Source organism: Gymnoscopelus microlampas (genome assembly GCF_963454915.1).
Source record: "Gymnoscopelus microlampas genome assembly, chromosome: 22".
In the NCBI taxonomy this organism is placed as follows: Eukaryota; Metazoa; Chordata; class Actinopteri; order Myctophiformes; family Myctophidae; genus Gymnoscopelus; species Gymnoscopelus microlampas.
In genome coordinates, this window is record NC_139959.1 from 6,513,850 (window position 1) to 6,533,332 (window position 19,483).

General features: G+C 39.9%; 2 protein-coding genes across 2 annotated transcripts in view; both read right to left on the reverse strand.

The window, feature by feature from the left end:
* Positions 1 to 19,483, reverse strand: part of LOC311039096 (V-set and transmembrane domain-containing protein 2A-like) — a gene marked incomplete at both ends in the record, with an annotated part of 224,887 nt that overhangs the window by 155,359 nt on the left and 50,045 nt on the right. The window lies entirely within an intron of this gene.
* On the reverse strand, positions 1,852 to 4,598 carry LOC311038897 (uncharacterized protein). The gene is made up of 6 exons (XM_084048523.1): positions 4,466 to 4,598; positions 4,013 to 4,129; positions 2,969 to 3,279; positions 2,727 to 2,848; positions 2,413 to 2,626; positions 1,852 to 2,308 (listed from the first exon to the last, which is right to left on the reverse strand). Exons 3-6 carry the CDS (start codon positions 2,987 to 2,989, stop codon positions 2,075 to 2,077), a joined length of 591 nt encoding a protein of 196 aa, XP_083904649.1. The 5' UTR covers positions 2,990 to 3,279; positions 4,013 to 4,129; positions 4,466 to 4,598; the 3' UTR covers positions 1,852 to 2,074.

The following is a 19,483-nucleotide window of genomic DNA, read 5'->3' on the forward strand; positions in this document are numbered from 1 at the left end:
TTAGAAGTGTTCTAGTATGCGCAATTTAAAAGACGTACATCATAAATGTATTTTTAAAATAGATTTGTGTCTTTTAAAAAACATTACACATTCGTGATCATATTTTGAAGGCAACCGGAAACCTTATAGTTGCTAGCTCCAAAACCGGATGTCCTATCGTTGCTGACGGAACGGAGCTTTGTGTGTGTCTGCCTGTGTGTGTGTGTGTGGGGGGGGGGGGGGGGGGGGCCCTCCCTGCTCCCTAGGGCAGTGGTTCTCAACCTGTGGCTCGGGACCCCCATTTCCTCACATGATTTTTGGGGGCGTCCCCAGGTGACAGTGAAGTGACAATTTAAGTACTTTTAAGACTTTTTTTTAATACCGCAACAAAAAAAAAGAAAGAAAAGAAAAAGACCATTACTGCATCAAAAGTTATCAACAAGCAATAAAAACTGGTCAAACATTGGCTAAATTGTCAAATAATATAAGAAAGAGGGAAAAACAAAGGCGTTGTGAGCTTGTCGATCTGCTATTTCCACAATATTATTATTATATTATATTATACATATATTACTATTATATTACAAACTAAATGTAATGCCTCAACTCCTACAATTCCATTCCAAGTGCCATTGGAGTGGATATTTCCTCATGAACTGAACGATGAGATGCCCTTTTCAAATCCCATAAGAAAGAGACGACTTATCGTTTCAGTTCAATTTAAATTATTGAAAAAGCAGAATCTCCCTGGCAGATACAACTGGCTTTCATCATCTAGGCTCTTATTTGCAAGGGTTTATCTGTATGCCAGCAGACATCATTGACATGACAGAAATACATTTTACAAGTGGACCAATATGCTTGCAAAGGGATTCATATACATCAGAAGTGTACCTGTGGCCTGTATGGATTTACAGATTAGGGGTTGGCAATATATCAATATTATATCAATATTGTGATATGAGACTAGATATAGATATCATCTGGGATTTTAGATATACTGTAGTATTCCGGTTCTTGGTTATAATAACTAAAGCCCTATTTAATACTTTCAGAAATGTAAAAAAAAAAAAAAAAAAAAAAAGTGAAATGTGATGCAGTGTGAGCTTATAGATCTGCTTTCTTTCCCAATTTTGTTATTTTGGAAAAAACACAAATATATATATATATCACTATAAAATTATTATCTCAATATTGAGGAAATCAAATATTTTTTGATAGTTGATTTTGTCCACATCACCCATACAGCCCCATTGCAGATATGGTAAGTGAAACTCTGGATATTGCCTAACAAAACATCAGCATGAAAACACCAACATAGTACAGTACACACAGAAAAATAACGGTTCGATCTGGAACCAAAAATGGTTCTTCAGAGTGATTCCATAGAAGAACCATTTTTGGTTCCAGAAAGAACCTTTTACACTAAGGTTCTTTAAAGAACCATTTATTCGAATGGTTCAATAAGGAACCATTAAAGGTGCATTAAAGAACCATCAAAAAATGGTTCTTTGAGGAACTGTTTCTGGTTCCTCAAAGAACCATGTAAAAAAAAGGTTCTCTGAAGAACCTTTTCTAAAGTGGTTCTTTGAGGATCCAATTGGTTCAATAAAGAACCGTTTTATAATGGTTCTTCAGAAAAAAAAGGTTCTTTGGATAATAAATGTTTCATTACACATTAAAATATATTAGATTTACTGGAAAAGATGGACACAAGATTTTATCATTTGAATTTATTAATAAATAAGCCCACATCTCTCCATATTTGAACATTAAACATGAACTTAAGACATTTAGATTTAAATCTTTAGAAACTTTTTAGAAAAATAAATACAAATAAAAACACAAATTGATTTTAGTATTTAGTGAGGACATTTGGATGTAAAACTACAGTAGAAATAAATTAAATAAATATAATCACAAATACATAAATAAATAGATTCACAATGACAATTCAGTTTCAAATTGTGTATGCCCACTTCTTTGTGTCATCACTTCCAATTGCACTTATTTATCCTGTATGAGACCCCCTGTTACTGAACAAGCAATGATTACTTTAATATTTAACAATGTGGATGTGTGAATGTGGACACGCTCAGATCTGTGTTGTACCGTGTGAGCTCTTTATGTCTCCATCAGCTGGTAAGAGGTGGCCCAGCATTCCACCTAACTTCTTCAGCTGGATGGCTGCCTGTGAATGGCCTCTCATTAGTGGGTCCAGAGCAGACAGGGCCCTCAGTGTCTGGCTGGCCAAGGGGAGCTTCTTCTGCATATAGCAAGCAGCAGTGATGTACGCTTTTCTCACCTTCTGCATGAATGGCTTCAGCAGCTGAAATGCAGTTAAACAAAACTGGACATTAATACAGGTTTTCCAAAACAATGCAAAATAAAATGTCAAGTCTCAAATGTAAATGAATAGAAGAGGCTACTTACTGCATGATTGGGCTTGGTGGTCCTGAATGTGTCTGCTTCCTTCCCCACATACATCTCCCTGGCAGGCAGCAGCATGTCATCCACCAGTACCAGCTCCACCAGAGTCCTAGGTGACACTTGGGTGATGTGTTCAGCTTTAACAAAGCAAGCTAGGAAAGCCAAGAACAGCTCCAGCTGTTTGTCATGCAGTTTGTGAACCAAGGTTTTGGTTACCCTGCATATGTAGAACAAAAATGGAAAATGGAATGAAATGGAAAAACAACCATTGGATACACAAGTGTAGTCAACAGTTGGAATTAATGTTTAACACCCACCTGGAAAACCATGACGTATTCCTTGAGGAGAGCCAGTACACCCATGTAAAGGCTGAGCTGAAGCAGTGTTGTGGTCTCCTCGTGCCACATCTTTTTACAGACTCTCTTCTTACGGTCTCTGCCTTGCGGTGTCATGCCTGTGAAAAAAGAATCAGTAATGTATTAGTGTCTGACAGTCTCACCAAGCTATGAGTGCATTCAAATTAAATCAGCCATCCCCCATAATCAATAAGGATCTTCACCTTTTCGATTGAGGTCCTCATGTAGGGTCCTGATTCTGGCTCTTGCCTTCTGGTTGACCTTGTAATGGTCCTTGTTGGCTAAAGTGTAGAATGCTGCTGGTGCTGAACTGGACCTTGTAATGGGTGTACATGTTCTCCAGAGGCTCTCTATAAAGCCCCTGGTCTTCTGTGCTTAGAAAGCCAAAGTAGAGGACCTTGTAAGCTGGAAACATGGTGTATGTTGCCATACTGGCATCATATGAAACAAACCCTCTCTGAGGGCTGGAGGCAGGGATGTTGAGAATGTTGCATACCTCCTTGAAGTACATCACCTGTCAAAAAGAGAGACTTTGAAATTACGCATTTCCTTAGACTTCCCCTAAATGTTCTCATTGTTAAACGTCCATTGTGAGCTTGTAGATGTACTATTTTCAAAATATTTTAATACATTTTGACAACTTGAAATGGGACAGTCTGCATAATGAGTACTTTTACTTTTGGTACTTTAAGTACATTTTTGATGCCAATACTTCTGTACTTGTACTAAAGTAAATTCTACTTTAGAATACACTCTTTTACAAGTGTAGAATACACTTGTAAAAGAGTATTCTACATTGTGGTATTGATACTTTTACTCAAGTAAAAAAATGTGCCTACTTCTTCCACCACTGGATCTGTGTCATTCATTACCCCAAAACTAATAGTGACCAATGTCAAGAAAACACACACAAATACACCAGTGCAACTTGTGCAAGCTAGCCAGCAGCCTTATTTTATCTAGTCTAACTCAAACCACCATGCATTGGTTACGGGTTGTATAATAATAGCCTACAATAACGTGTGTTAGTCTATTTACGATGTAAATGAGTCTACTTCACCGTTCGACGGGTCGCGCATCAAAAATTGCAGATCAACAAGCTCACAACGCGTCGCGTCCGCAACCAGTTGTGAGCTTGTAGATCTGCAATTTTTGATGCGCGACCCGTCGAACGGTGAAGTATGAGTATATGAGTGCATTTTCGTTACTGAACAACTTTAATATTTAACAAAACAATATCACTTTACCTTCAAACTGTTTTCTTCTTTGTGGGAGGGGGGGGCATAACACATAATGGTTTTCTCTCTTCTTGGGTTCCTTTTTCTCATTTAGTAGGGCTGCCTGCAAACCATTCATTTTGGCCACTGCAGCAACACACACACACACACACACACACACACACACACACACTCACACACACACACACACACACACACACAATTTAGTTTTGAGCGGCACACAGCCTGGCAAGCAGTACAGACAGTGGCTATATTATAAATTATATTGTATATTCACACTATAGTTTATTGTAATTATTGTCATAATCCCGTTATCAAGACAATTTAAATAACTAAACAATGTGTAGAGTTGGGTCATGACTTGATTGACTTCAAAAACATCAGCCTACGCACTTATTATCAATACAGTAATAGTAGGCTAAAAAGCCTACATAAACAGTATTTCTGTGTGTCAACACTCACCTAAAATGTCCGCCGCTTCTTCTTCATCCTTTTATCTTCTCTGAAGCCGGTTTATAATTATTTTTGATGAATCTAAAGCAACGCAATTTATTTAACTTTAGCTGCAGGCTCGAGACAACATTCATTCTCCCCGCGCAGTCGCGAGGCGAGCATGCTGAGACATTGTTGCCAGATTTTGTGAGAGAAATAAGCAGCCAGGTCTGTGAGAACAGTTAAGCCCAAAAGAAGCGACATTTGCAGCTATAAGCTCATATCTACAAGCTCACAGTGCGTCGCATTTGCAATGCATTTTGTGAGCTTGTAGATCTGCTATTTCTACTATCAAAAAGAAGTGAAATCTTTCACTAATATTTACAAGCAACTTTACAGAAAAACAAGCCCAAAGTCGCTTATAATAAGCAGATATGGCAACACTGCTCAGGGCCCATAATGCACTTCTCTGTAAAAAAAATAATAATCGATGTACAAGCTCACAACGCATCGAATTGCGACAAGATGTAGATCTGTAGATCTGTTCATTTTGGTAACCATAGCAATAAAAAGTGTTATTTAGAATCAAACTAGCATATTATTTGCCAATTGCGATAAAATAAATATATTATCTATGTCACATCACAAGAAAAGGACAAGAAATGTAAAATAAAATAAAATAAAATAAAATAAAATAAAATAAAATAAAATAAAATAAAATAAAATATACTGTATAGGCTTACTGTATACTGTATATACTGGGGGGGGGGGTATTGTAACAGAAGAAAAACTTCACAGTCTAATGGCAGGTATGATGTATGATTCTTAGATTTTGTATTTATTTGTTTTTTTTTATTGATGAAGATTTTCGAATTTTGGGTGGGAAATGTTTTGAAATAATATAGTAATATATTTTTGTAAGAAACAAAAAAAGGGATCTTTCCTTGTGATGTGTCCATGACCCACAAATGGGCCCCGACCCACTGTTTGGGAAACAGTGATCTAACCCTGTGGTTCTCAACCCTTTCAGGCCGCAACGTCCCAAAAGAATCATATTTGAGCTGGGGACCCCCCACCCTGATAAGCACTTGGAATGTAGGAGTTGATGCATTTACGTTTAGTTTGACTCTATTGTGAAAATAGCAGATCTTCAAGCTCACAACGCCTCGCAAGGAAGGTGTTGTGAGCTTGTAGATCTGCTATTTTCAAAATGTTTTCTTATATTATTATTATTGTTAGACAATTTGGCCAATTTGACCATTTTTATATTATAGTTTGTTACTTTTGATGGAGTAATGGTGTTTTGTTTTTTTAGGTATTAAAAAGGTCTTAAAGGTCCTTAAATTGTCACTTCACTGTCATCTGGGGACCACCCCCAAATCATGTGGGGACCCCCCTGGGAGTCCCGATCCACATGTTGAGAACCACTGATCTAACCAAACCTGACCAGCTGCTAAGCTGGTCTTTGCTGGTCTGTCCAGTGTCCAGCCATTTGACCAGCTAAGTCTAGCTGGTAAGCTGGTCTTTGCTGGGCAGTCCACCCATTTGACCAGCAAAGACCAGCTACCAGCTTGGCTTTGCTGGTCAGTCCAGCCAGCCAGCTGGCCAGCTAACCACACTGGCAAACCAGCCTGACCAGCCTGACCAGCTTGTCCAGCCTGGTATGCAATCTAAACCAGCTTAAGACCAGCCAAGACCAGCTAATACCAGCTAAAACCAGCAACCATCATAAGCTGGTTTGTGCTGTTTTTTTTCAGCAGGGTAGGCCTATATCTCCATATATGGGCATGGCACCTTTTGTGCCCATATATGGAGCAGACATCTATTGGCGCCTGATGCGATTAGACTGACAATAGACTCTCGAGTTACCTATCCTTAAACTAGATTACAATCTCCATGCAATGCATTTGATGTATTACCCTTGCTTTTTGTGAATAACTCTGAAATAAGAGCGTCTACTAAAATAATAATTTGTAATTGTTTTATACAGGTTATAATTTACAGCTGCAAAATCACCTACCAATAAGAACCTTTCAAATATGAAATATGTAATATGAAATGGTTTGGAAAATAATTCCCCCTTTCCTTGAACCTTTTAAATCCTTGAGAACCATATGAGGAATCTGGAGAACCATTTGCTCTATAAAATGGTTCTCTATTAGGTGATGGTTCTTCAAAGAACCATATAGCGTTTTAAAGAACCATTTAAGAATCTAAAGAACCATTTGCTATATAAAATGGTTCTTTAGCAGGTGATGGTTCTTCAAAGAACCATATAGGGTTTTAAAGAACCATTTTAAAGAACCAAAGAACCTTTTTTTTTCTGTGTGTAGATAACGTGTGGGCACATGCACAGACACATACAGTAGCAGGCAGCACAGCACTTTAGGATATTCACCTCTGGTTTATTGTTGTTATCCTCTTCTGGTTTGTTCATGACAAGACAAATAAACACTGTATGCCCATGCCAGAGCACATGCATTTGCTCCTGAGCATTGCACACCCACACTTGAATGAGCATGTGCACACAAATGTATGCGCGCACTGCACACATGCAGAGCACTTTCAACTCAAAACGTCTCCTACTCGTTTCAGGCTTCTCTCTGTCTCTATCTGCGATCTTCCCTTCAGGCCCAGTGGCAGATTTAGCTATTTCAACCATTTTAAATCATATGGACCTGAATCACCAGGGGACCATTACGGGCATGTTTTCTTTCTGTCTAATTTTAATTTTTCTAAGTCAGTGATCCTATAAAGCAGATTCTGCACCAGGGTTTCCGCACGGCAAGATCATTCTTTGCTGGCCAAATGTTAAATTGAGCGGCCATAATTTAGTCCATGTCATGTCATGCGTGTTTGCAGACATGTGCGTGTGCACCATCCAACTGATCGCTACACCTCTGTGGCGCTGAGATTCTTTCCACCACTTTATCACAAATGCACTGTGCTGTTCCTGCACTTATTCATACTTTCCAAAGCATCATTTATATTCCATCGTGCAGGGGTGTCGCTTGCTAAAAAGAACAGAAAGTGGTCTAGACGGATTATAGCCTTTCAAGGCTATGTCGCTACTGTATGCTTTATTATTATTATTATTATTATGTCTTTATCGATTCTGTCATTTGTGTATCTCTGTCAACCTTGGATGCCAAGACCAAATATCCACTGAAATGTTGTGTTTACTTCTCCATACACGTACAAATGCAATATATAAAGGAAGGAAGGAAGGAAAGCAGGCAATGAATTAATCAACCATCTCTGTCAGTCTTGGTCCATGGCTAGACAAATGCATGATATATCTGCAATTATTATGAATAAATAATTATTATTTATTTATTTAAATCTTTGTGGAGTGTGGGTGAGCTGCAGTGGGGCCCCAAAACAGCAGTTTGAAACAGGTCTAAAAATCTCTAAATCCGTGTCTGTTCACACCAAGACACTCTTGATGGTTTAAGTTCTCTCCTGCCTGTCTGCTCTTCCTCTGACCTTTTCAAAGTTATACATACAAAATGAGACCGTGTTCCTTAAGTATTAATCCATCTGGGATTGATCCCGTTACTTGAGACATACAGTGCAAGGAATTCCAAATGGCCATTGAGACCTTTTTTTCTATTTTTTGCCTGGGTCGCAACGGAAGGGCCAGCCCTATAAACACGAATGTCTCTGACTGACTAAGAACCATTGTCAACCTGCTGGCCTAACATCGAACTAGGCCTCCCAGGCTATGGGATGTAGTCTATCCCCATAATCTACAGAATGCAAAGGACAATTTTCACATTATGTGCAAATATACAGTGACAAAAAACAGCCCAAGGAGTGGGGAGGACTGGGAACCAAAAATGCAATTAATAAAATCATTGATAGTGGTATTTCACAAATATTTGCCCGTAACAAATAGATGTGTATGTGCAAACCAGAAGAAAGAAAAATGTTTGCCCAAAGAGTGCATTTAAAGATTATAAACTACCGTCATCTTTTCAATCACAAGCAAAATAGAATTGATTTCACTCTTAATACTCTTAAAGAATAGATGCGTGTGAACCTGGAAAATCATTTACGAGGGAAGATCACAACCTACCATATTTGTTTTCACTCCAAAGTAAAAAAACTGAAGTATTCGTTTGTTTGAATTAACTTGCGCAGCCCCAGTCTTGTCAATTTACAATTAAGGCATTTAGCAGATGCTCTTAATCCAGAGCGATTTACAGTAAGGACAACACAAGGTAGTACATCACATGCATAGAAATAGTAATGTAGGATCATAAGTGAATCATGAACCTATCATCAAGTCGAATGAAAAGTTCTCCAGCGTTTCATACAGTCCAGCTAGGACCTAGAACAAAACCTAGTTGTTAGGTTTTGACCTATAGACTTGTTAATCCTGTGTATGGATTTATAGCCATCCTATTCTCCAGTTCTTGCTATACATCTCATGTTGGGCCGAGATGTCAATTCATACCGTAGAACTCTGCTCCATTCCACTGTACTTTAATTCTGAGCGCTGTGCTTTCGTAAACAAATTAAGAGCTTTTAACCACTTGAACCCGAGTGTCCCTATTCTGATATTCAGCTAAATTAGCCATTCTACAAGTTCACAATGTTTCACATAAGCTTGTAGATTGGCTATTTTTGACAAATACATTTAGTGTGGATCGAAAACAGGTGGGGTCCTAGTGTAGAGTCCTGGGGACTCTGATCAACTGGTGTAAGTGGCCTTTAAGTGAGAAATCCCTTTTCAATGTGACACATACTGTACAGGTAACTGTGCAATAAAATGCTTCTTATTGTGCTTCATTTGGTCAGTCAACTACTTTGTTTTAGCTAGAGCAATATTTGCTAATTGACCAAAGTTGTTTCCAGCAGCTTTACCCAAAAATATCAAGCCATATAGTGCCAATGTAATGAGTTGGCACTATATATGAGACTTTAGCTGATCCACTTGAAGACTTTCACAAGCATACTATAATGTGCCATACAAACCTGTCCTCCAGGACATTAGCACAGCTCATAGCAACATAACATGGCTTTATTTCCATTTCAGTCTCACCAAGACTTCTCTAATGGTATTCACAACACTTTGTTTTACACCACCAATGGTATTTACATTGTACAAACGCGAAGCAGATCATAAATAAACCCGTAATTTTTTTGCCCTGCTGTTCACAATGACAAATCACCCACCTTGTAAACATTGTCAACAGATGGCAAAATCACTCGAGCAGGACTCACGTGCTTCTTCTGGGAGGTGTAGTGGAGCTGTGTGGAGCATTACGATGCTAAGTGATGCACGGCCCCACTCTTCTCTGCATCTTCGAACGGCAACATACATCATAGTGATACCCCCCCACACACACACACACAAATACATACATACTACACACACATACTGTGTACACACACACACACACACACACACACACACACACACACACACACACACACACACACACACACACACACACACACACACACACACACACACACACATGTGTGCATGTACGTGCGCACAAAAACAAAATACTGGCTGAGATACAAGTGTCACGCAGACGACAATGAAACACCCTCTTAGAAGTTTTCCCCCCTTAAATGGTGAATGGTAAATGGACTGCATTTATATGGTGCTCTTCTCCAAAGCGCTTTACAACGTATTTCACATTCAACCATTCACACACACACCGACGGCGGAGGAAACCATGCAAGGCACCACCTGCTCATCGGGAGCAATTAGGGGTTCAGCAGTGTCTTGCTCAAGGACACTTTGTTCGACACATAGCCAGGAGGAGCTGGCAATCGAACGTGGAACCTTCGGATTCCAAGACGGCCGCTCTACCTCCTGAGCCACTGCCGCCAATAAAAATGTAAAGTTTGATATAGTGTCTTTCCCCACTGGATAAGGCATGAATCTGATTATGAGACAGTGTTATTATTTCAGCACCATGGACAGCGCTATTTGCGGTGCATTTTCAAAAGATGTATTTATTGAAGCTTGCGCCACGCACAACTTTTGCCATTACTTTGATTGTTTGCTTTGAGTTCAGCATGGCTTTCAGAACGTGGCTTTGTAATCAAATAAAGCAAATTTCTTCAGCGAAGGCCAGTAGCTCGAGCAACAGCAATGGCCAGGAATTTTAACTAACAAAAGAGGCTGCAGTTCTATTGAGGAAAGGTACAAGAATTTAGCTAGATTATAGTCGGAGTCAGATATGTTTAGACTCTTTTCATAAGGATTCAAAGTGATGTCCCCCAGAGATGAACAGAGATTTTGCATTCAGCATGCATGCGCATGTGCAACCTTTTTATTCTCCTATAATTCCACAAAGCTCTGTGCGTCTGTAGCTCTGTAGCTCTGTGCCTCTGTGCCTCTGTGGCTCTGTCTGTGATGTGTGAAAAAAAATCGCCCAGTTCTCCTCTGGGCCTGGAGCAATTGAGCTGCATTTGCACACAGCCATTGACCATTACCATGTGCACGGAACACCGAAGCCCCCATGGTTACGCTTCCTCCACCTTCCGACCTATGGGACGAATGATCAAACTGCGCATGCGTCGAATACGTAGACCCACTGTGTTACACTGTTGCCGTCTGCCACAAGCACACATAGTTACCTTTACTGCTCTTTAGGTGCCCACGCCTTATAATTCCTCATGCCACCTCAGCAACCCTGCTTCCGAATGAAACTAATTATGGGGGAGGCAGAAAAATGAGGGCCAAAAGGAACACGGAGACATGAACTGTTCTGGCCAAAACAGGGTACATGAGTTTCCAGTGTCCCGTGAGGCTTTGCGCGAGTTATGGGCATCACTTCTGGTTGTCACTCATTCGATTCATTTGAGTGATCTGTGTCAGTCAATAATAACGCGGGAACACAACCTGGCAGAAATCAAAAAGGCTCATATGAGTCTGCTGTTACCTTCCACTCTCGTAAGCTCCCTATAGGACACTTGTGGATAGGGAGTTGAGCATCAGCAACAACATTTACAGTAAAGCAAGGGAATTTTCACAGCTCGCAACAATGCCGGACAAGTTCAAAATCTCCTATTCAATTCAACCGACTCCACTTTGTTTTGGCCTTTTGTGTTTGCTGCTGTATTTTTTTGGCTGGAGCACAGCAGCAGGGCCAGCACTCTGAAAACAAATGTCTCTCTGAGTCACAGAGGCTTTATCCCAGATCTCTTCCGTGATATTTACCTAACCTCACCCCTCTATCCTCACTTGAACCAGAAGTTCAACTCAGTCCACCGCGCACTTTGACAGTCATGCCAGGTCACTCCTGCTCCAAGGAGCGAGGAGTGAGGATTAGGAGGGATATATGAGGAGCTATGCGAAACATGAGTGCATCCTTCCAGGAAGACTTTCCAAGCTGAACAGCATGACGTTAATGACCCCACTCATACAGCTGTCAATGTTGCATTACGCTTGTGTGCGTGCGTGTGTGTTGGTGTGTGTGTGTGTGTGTGGGGGGGGGGGGGGGGGGGGTCAAATTAAACTGTGACATGACAAAAGACTGTTCTTTCTTTGCCATTAATGAGCAGTAACATCATCCAGTTTTTTCTAATGATTATGCAAAAACAAATGATAACAACAGTTGAATTAAACTGTGACTTATAGTGAAGAGCAGGTCAGTACTCGTAAAATGTCCACCCACCAACTGACTCCCTTGTATAAAACCATTGTTTCTAGTTGTGTGCTTTGTCCACCCCTGTAAATAGATTATATTAACTGTCTTAACTTCTCAACTTCCAGACCCAGCCAGCCTCTATAAATAGGCTCCACCCCCCCCCCCACACACACACACACACACCAAATCTCTAAGCCGATCTTCAAGCTTGTGATGCATCGCTACGTAACACGTTGTGAGCTTGTAGATCTGCTATTTCCACTGAATGTTTGCCCCAGAATAGACAACATAGGGCTCCATAGGGTTCATTAGCTTATCTCTTTTTGTCTCTTTGAGTCATTTGGATTTCACGCTGAACTTCTCAACACCCACATCTAGTTGTCTACTTCAACTCCAACAAGACAAGAATGTCAAGTCTATTGTCACATCACAATTTTACAGGTGTAAAACAGTCAGTGAAAATATTGTCCATACAAGCGATGTTACAAAATATAGCATATTATTCATAGAGGAAGAAACAAAGGAAAACATCAGATAACAGGAGAACAATATAACATATTTTACACAAGGTGCGTGCAACAAAAAGGCAGAATACTTACTGTCTCTTGTGAAAGTAAGCACTTGGCGGCAGATATGAAATGTGAGCGTATACATTAGTGATGGTGCCTGTGCAACAGCAATGGAGTTCACTCATAGTGCATAGTATCTATTGATGTTCTTGCTGTAGACTGGCCCTAGCGTTTGTATTAGCATGTACAAATTGCTCACCCAGACCCAATGTCTCACTTCTGTAGTTTCTTATTTGTATTTCACTATTCTTTGCAGGCCTATTTGTTTTTATAATAATGAAAGGATTAAACATTTCGTATTTTTATTTGTATTTTTATTGAGTTAAAAAAAAACACATGCAATTCAGATCCTTGGATTCAATATTTGTATATTCACATATTTGGATTACAATTTTCAGTTGCTATGGCAATACATGTTTGATCGTTGTATTAGGCCATGCTGCTTCGTAATGTAATGCAATTGCGATTTGCTAAAGCCAGCAGCAGAACAGATCCTTCACCAAGCCTCTCCAATGGCTCTCTTTCTAGAATCAATGTGCCCGATACCCATCAACTAGATAAGGTCACCATGATGACTACATCAAGCAGGGAGATGCTGACCACGTCTCTGTAATCCCAGTGCTCAATTAACCATAATAACCCCTTTGATTTAAGTTGAAGTGGATTCTCTCCAGCACAGGCATTCACAGAGCCTTCTTTAGCAAGCTGACACATTCCACTGCACAGCTGGATCCCGAGAGAGAGAGAGAGAGAGAGAGAGAGAGAGAGAGAGAGAGAGAGAGAGAGAGAGAGAGAGAGAGAGAGAGAGAAAGAGAGAAAGAGAAAGAGAAAGTACATGTTTCAGGTTTGGGTTATTTTAAGACAGGAGAGGCCTACTTTTTTCAAAGGAATTAACAAAGGAAGGAAAACCTTTTTTTGGTCCTGAATAGGAGGATAATTGGGTTTTTCCTCTCAATCATTTGCAATCGTGTGACCTGGTCGTCTGAAAACTCCTTGAGCTACAGTCTGCTATATTCGTTGGCGATATCAATCAGTGACCCTATTGTATGAAGATCTCTGACGCGGGTAAAGGCCATGTACTGACTTGCAGTTCCTGTTTCAAACACTAAAACACAATACAGAGCTGATTGACATCATTGTGTGTCTGGTAAGTGTTTGGTTGACAACATGTTACCGTATGTTTTAACCTTTTAATGTTTTCTTTTCTTTTGTTTTCTTTTCTCCTAATAAAATTGTTTTTAAGCTGTTTTGTAAAGCGACTTTGGGTACCAGAAAAGCGCTATATAAGTCTGATGTATTATTATTATTATTATTATTATGTCATATGGAACAAAAATGAGGAGACCACTTTGTCGTGCATGCATGTTTGTGTGTGCGTAGGCCTACAGTATGTGTGAGTGCATGGAAAAGTGCCCAGTTTATTTTATGAATTCTTAATATGCCCGCAATCAACTTTTCATGGAACTAAATGTTCCACTCATGTCCATTTCCCAGAATGAGAAAAGCACTGTACAGGTCACTTCCCAAGGGCATACCATTATCAATGCCATGCGTTCTGGGTCTTATGAGGCTATAGATGTGTATGGATCTGTATCATCACATCACATTAGGGCTGTCAAAAAAAATCGATTCATGAATAAATCGCGATTCTTAATGCCACGATTTTAAAATTCGATTCAAAATATTAAAATCGATTTTTTTTTTTTTAAATATATATTTTTTTTTTATTTATTTATTTTTTTTTTTTTTTTTAATAAAATCGCAATAAATCGCAGAATCGAATATCAATTAATCGCAGAATCGCAATTTTAATCGAATCGGCACCCTAGAAAATCGCAATAAATCGCAGAATCGCAATTTTAATCGAATCGGCACCCTAGAAAATCGCAATAAATCGCAGAATCGAATCGAATATCAATTAATCGCAGAATCGCAATTTTAATCGAATCGGCACCCTAGGAATCGATTTTGAATCGAATCGTGAGGTAAGTGAATCGTGACACCCCTACATCACATCCATTTATTTGCAAGGACAAGCAAGTGACATTCACGTCTGCCACCAGTAACTATTGTTGTAAACAATGCCTAGGGAACACTATTTGGATATGTCACAAATTAATTTCATGACCGATACCAACAGTCAGACGCCTCATTTAATGACGTAACATCCCTATTTGTCCTCACACTGGATCCACTTGAGTTTTAATTGTCAAACTGTAATAAGTGTAATAGCATTGCCTGCCGGGAGTGGCTGTGCAGTGATTGTCAGACAACCACTGACACAATGTATTAGTGTAACAGTACTGTAGGACATTAAATTTATACAAACTTTGACAAACACTAATTGAAAATGAAATGAGTGGGAGTTATTTGATCTTAAACGCATATTCATCACAATAAAGCTCACTGCTGTCTTGTTTATATTGAAATGTCTTCTCTTCTTATTCTGAAGCTTCCCTTAGAGCTTTTAATTTCACTACAGACAGTTTGTCAGTGTTTTTCTCACACTTTTTAATTATCTTTTTGTTTTTGCACCTCCTCCAGTTGTGTGTTTTGTGTGCATATTTCAAGGGCTAGTGGGAGGTGATAACCCTGGTAAAAACAACAACAACAACAAAACATTTAGTGTCAACATTTTGATGGTTGCTAACTTTTTTTTTCATAATAATAATCATTAGTCATTAGTCAAGAAATGATAAATAGAGTCTGATGTAATTAACTTTTCAAATCGATAATAAAAGCCTGCCCATCTCCCCTACCCTTTCCCTTTATAGATTTCTCGGCCACACTCTGACAACAAATCATTTTCTGCAAGAGCATTCATGTGAGAGGAAGTCATACAGAAGCCTTTGTGACGTTAAAGAAAGCTCAAGTGGTCATGTTTAGGCAAGGCAAGGCAAGTTTATTTGTATAGCACATTGCAATAGCAAGGCAATTCAATGTGCTCTACACAAAACATTAAGTGCTCAACAGCTATAGTTAATAATTGTAATAAAATAGTACACAAAATGAAAAAATTAAGTTACAATGCGAATGCAATACAAAATTATGATTCAAAACCCTCAGCAAAAGCTAAAGGCAAACGTAAAACCTACCTGTTCTGGGAGTTTCCTCCAGATATGTTGTGCATAAAAACTGAGTTTTGCTTCTTCATGTATAGTTAAACTCTTGAGGCAGAAAGTCCCAGATGAAAATCTGAAATGTATTTGGGGCCTATACCATTCAGTGCTTTATAGAGCAGTACAGTATTGTGAAATACATTCTTTCAAAAGGAGATCTCCGATGGTGAAATTAAAGAAAAGAACCCGCACACAGACAGTCGAAATAAAGAGCTACATTTATTTGCAAGTTTCTGACAGTGTGCGGGTCCTTTTCTTTTATTTCACCATCAGAGATCTACTTTTAAATTATGCATGTTTTTACATACGCACCTGTCAACAACCTTTGAGGTGTGCATCGGCCTTCTTCACAGAAATACATTCTTTGACAGAGAGGAAGCCGGTGTAAAGATCTGAGCACTGGAGTGACATGAGTCATTTTCTTAGTGAGGACTAAATCTCCCCTGCATTACAACACCAGAGCTACTGAACAAGAGTTTACTATAACAAAAACTATAAACACGCTCTATATGTATACATACTGTAGGTGGAGTAGTAATCACTAAAGCAGGAGTCAAATTTAGCATTAATAGAACACATGCATAAGCCTACATACATTTCTTCACACAAGTCAAATTTGATGTTTGAACTTTTCTTCTTGCTTTTAGCATTATTGCATATTATCTAAATAACTTTTCTTCAGGAAGGGCTGGTGATATAACTATGAATTGACGTCATTCCGGACTTCTGATGGAACTTTTTCTTGGAACTCGTGCACTTCCAGATGTCCTGACTCTCCGAACTATAGTTCGGAGAGCCTCTCTGAACCGGAAGATGTTCCAAAGTCGGAAGGAGCATGTATTGGGCTTAACACATATAGCTTACACGCCTTTAATACACAATTACACATTGCCTACTGTACATACAGTATCTACTATACAGTATGTCGTCCTACAATAATACAATGAACTGAAGTCAATAACACTACATTGGTGAAAGTGACATTGCTTCACCAGTGGCACGTTGGAGGCCAGCAACAGAGGATAATAACACAGTATGGAAAAAGATTGTCTTAGACTGAAGTCATGAGAATGGCCTCAAGTTATCATTTTGTCTTAATTAAAATGTTAATTAAAATGTCCCTGAAGCCAGACCCTGAGTCCAAGTCTCCCTTTTTTAGGTCCCTAATCTTCTTCATGGATTTATTGGACATGCCAAATGCCACAAAGTAGAAAAAAGCCAAACTTTGAAATAGTTTTGAGATGTTTTTATTTGCCAGTTAATTTGTCGATCATACTTATAATTAACGTTGATATTCATTGAGGTGTGTGAGTGAGATCAATTGTACTAATGCAGGTAAACATGATCCAAACTGGCACTCTCTTTATCCAGACTTAGTTATTCCATTACATCACTGGCAATTTCAACATAATACAATCAATAACGGTTAGACACCTCGCTTGCTTAGCGATGCGCGCGCACGCACGCACACACACACACACACACACACACACACACACACACACACACACACACACACACACACACACACACACACACACACACACACACACACGCTATAAACAGTCATTCATCATTGAGTCAGAATGTAATGGCGATAACATTTTATTTTTTATCATCATGACGCTTCAAGGTTGAACCATTTCATTTCTGTGATTTGCACATTGCTAATTCCTGCAGCAGACAGCTTTATAAGCCATATATCAAGGCTGGACTCATCCTAAAAGTTAACAGTGAGGGGCATTGAGGCTAAATGACTTCATAATACACACTATAACTCAGGCTCTGTGTGAGGATGTGATTGAGCTGGTGGCAATATATTACTGTCCCTTTGGGCTGGAATTACTGGACATGCCCCCTGTTCTGTCATCTATTACAACTGAAGAGCAGTCAATGAGATTCAGCAGACAGTGAAAAGCTACAGCACCAACTCTTTAAACATAAAGAGAAGGCTCAAGACAGAGTGATGAAAGGGGCTGAATAAACTACAGACGATGAATAAATCTTCAAGAAGCTATACTCATGCAGTTCCACCCGGGGAGGTGAATCTGTTATTACTTCTCATGCTCAGGTGCCCCACTAGGTGGAGGGGATGGGAGGGATTCTCCATGATGGCATCCAGCTTCCTCACTGTACGCATCTTAGCCACCTCCTCCACCCCCTCGGAGCCCGCCTTCCTCACCCGCCTGTTTAGGTTGTTAGTGTCGCCCGCTCTGTTGTCTGCTCAATTGTCTTCGTATCAACAAAGCCGGATGCACCACGGTCATGGCTGGCCTTAGGATTTTGGTGGCCCTAAGCAAGATTGTTTGTGGCCTCAAAACACTCCCAGCACAACCACCAAATCACACACGCACACACTCATATTAGCATAGAATATTATACTTTTGACTCTATTACATGTATGCAGAGGTTGTCATCATACTTTTAAGTATACAGTAGTATCAGCTGTTGATACTCTAAAAAGGTACAGTACTCAAGTGTACTTAGCTGTAACTGTCCACCACTGCAAGTTTGAATGATTTGACCTGGCTGATAATTCTCACCTTTCATGTGAGATACCTCACAGCCTGTCAGCCACAGCAAGGGTTCAGGCTACTTGAGAATCTTGTGAACAGTCAGGTAGAAAATAGGATCACACTTTTTGATTGCCTGCGAGTTTGGCCTTTCTTACTACTCCTGCAGAAACCAGAGAGTACATCAGATGAAACATGGCTGCTCCTCTTCTTGACCACATCATCACATAGTCTGATGCCCAAATTACTTCCCTATAAGTCATCTCCTCAACCCGCCTTGGGCTAGTTCCACCGCCAGACGGTGTAATCGCAGGCATCTTCATTGGAAATTAATAAAACTGTTCACCAGAGATGACAGGAAGAAAGAAAGGCCAAGCTTTCTTAAGAAGTGTGATCTTCTGTGCTGGGAATGTTCACAGGTTTCTCAAGTAGTCTGAACAATTTCTGTGACCACGACATGGGCTCCAGTGTTGACTTCATCCACGACCCTTTTTTTTTTGATTGTGCGTGCGTGCGTGCGCGTGGGGAGGGGTGTGGATTCACAGAGTAGATTGACATGGCCCACATGGCCATGGTTCGCTCATTTGCAGCTGTACTTAAACCTGGTATTTGTGGCAGTTATGGCAATAGGGTTTCTTTCCAAAGGTTTCAGAGTTTCTAAATCCCAGAGCCGCGAGGGTTGCTTGGCATTATAACAGCTGCACTGTTACACATTTACCTTGAGGTTTTCCATGAATAAAACACTCTCCCAGTGTAAAACAAAAAGCCAGAGTACATTAGACTGAAGGACTTCCGAAAGCTGTTATAAAGAGTCGTATGTCAATGCCAGTTTCAATTGATTGCATTTAATGAGTGCAGATAAATAATGCAGGATGCACACACACACACACACACACACACACACACACACACACACACACACACACACACACACACACACACACACACACACACACACACACACACACACACACACACACACACACACACACACACACACACACACACACACACACACACACACACGTGTGTCTTTCTCTCTCTCTCTCTCTCTCTCTCTCTCTCTCTCTCTCTCACACACACACACACACACACACACACACACACACAGACACACACACACACACACAGACACACACACACACACACACACACACACACACACACACACACACACACACACACACACACACACACACACACACACACACACACACACACACAGACGTGT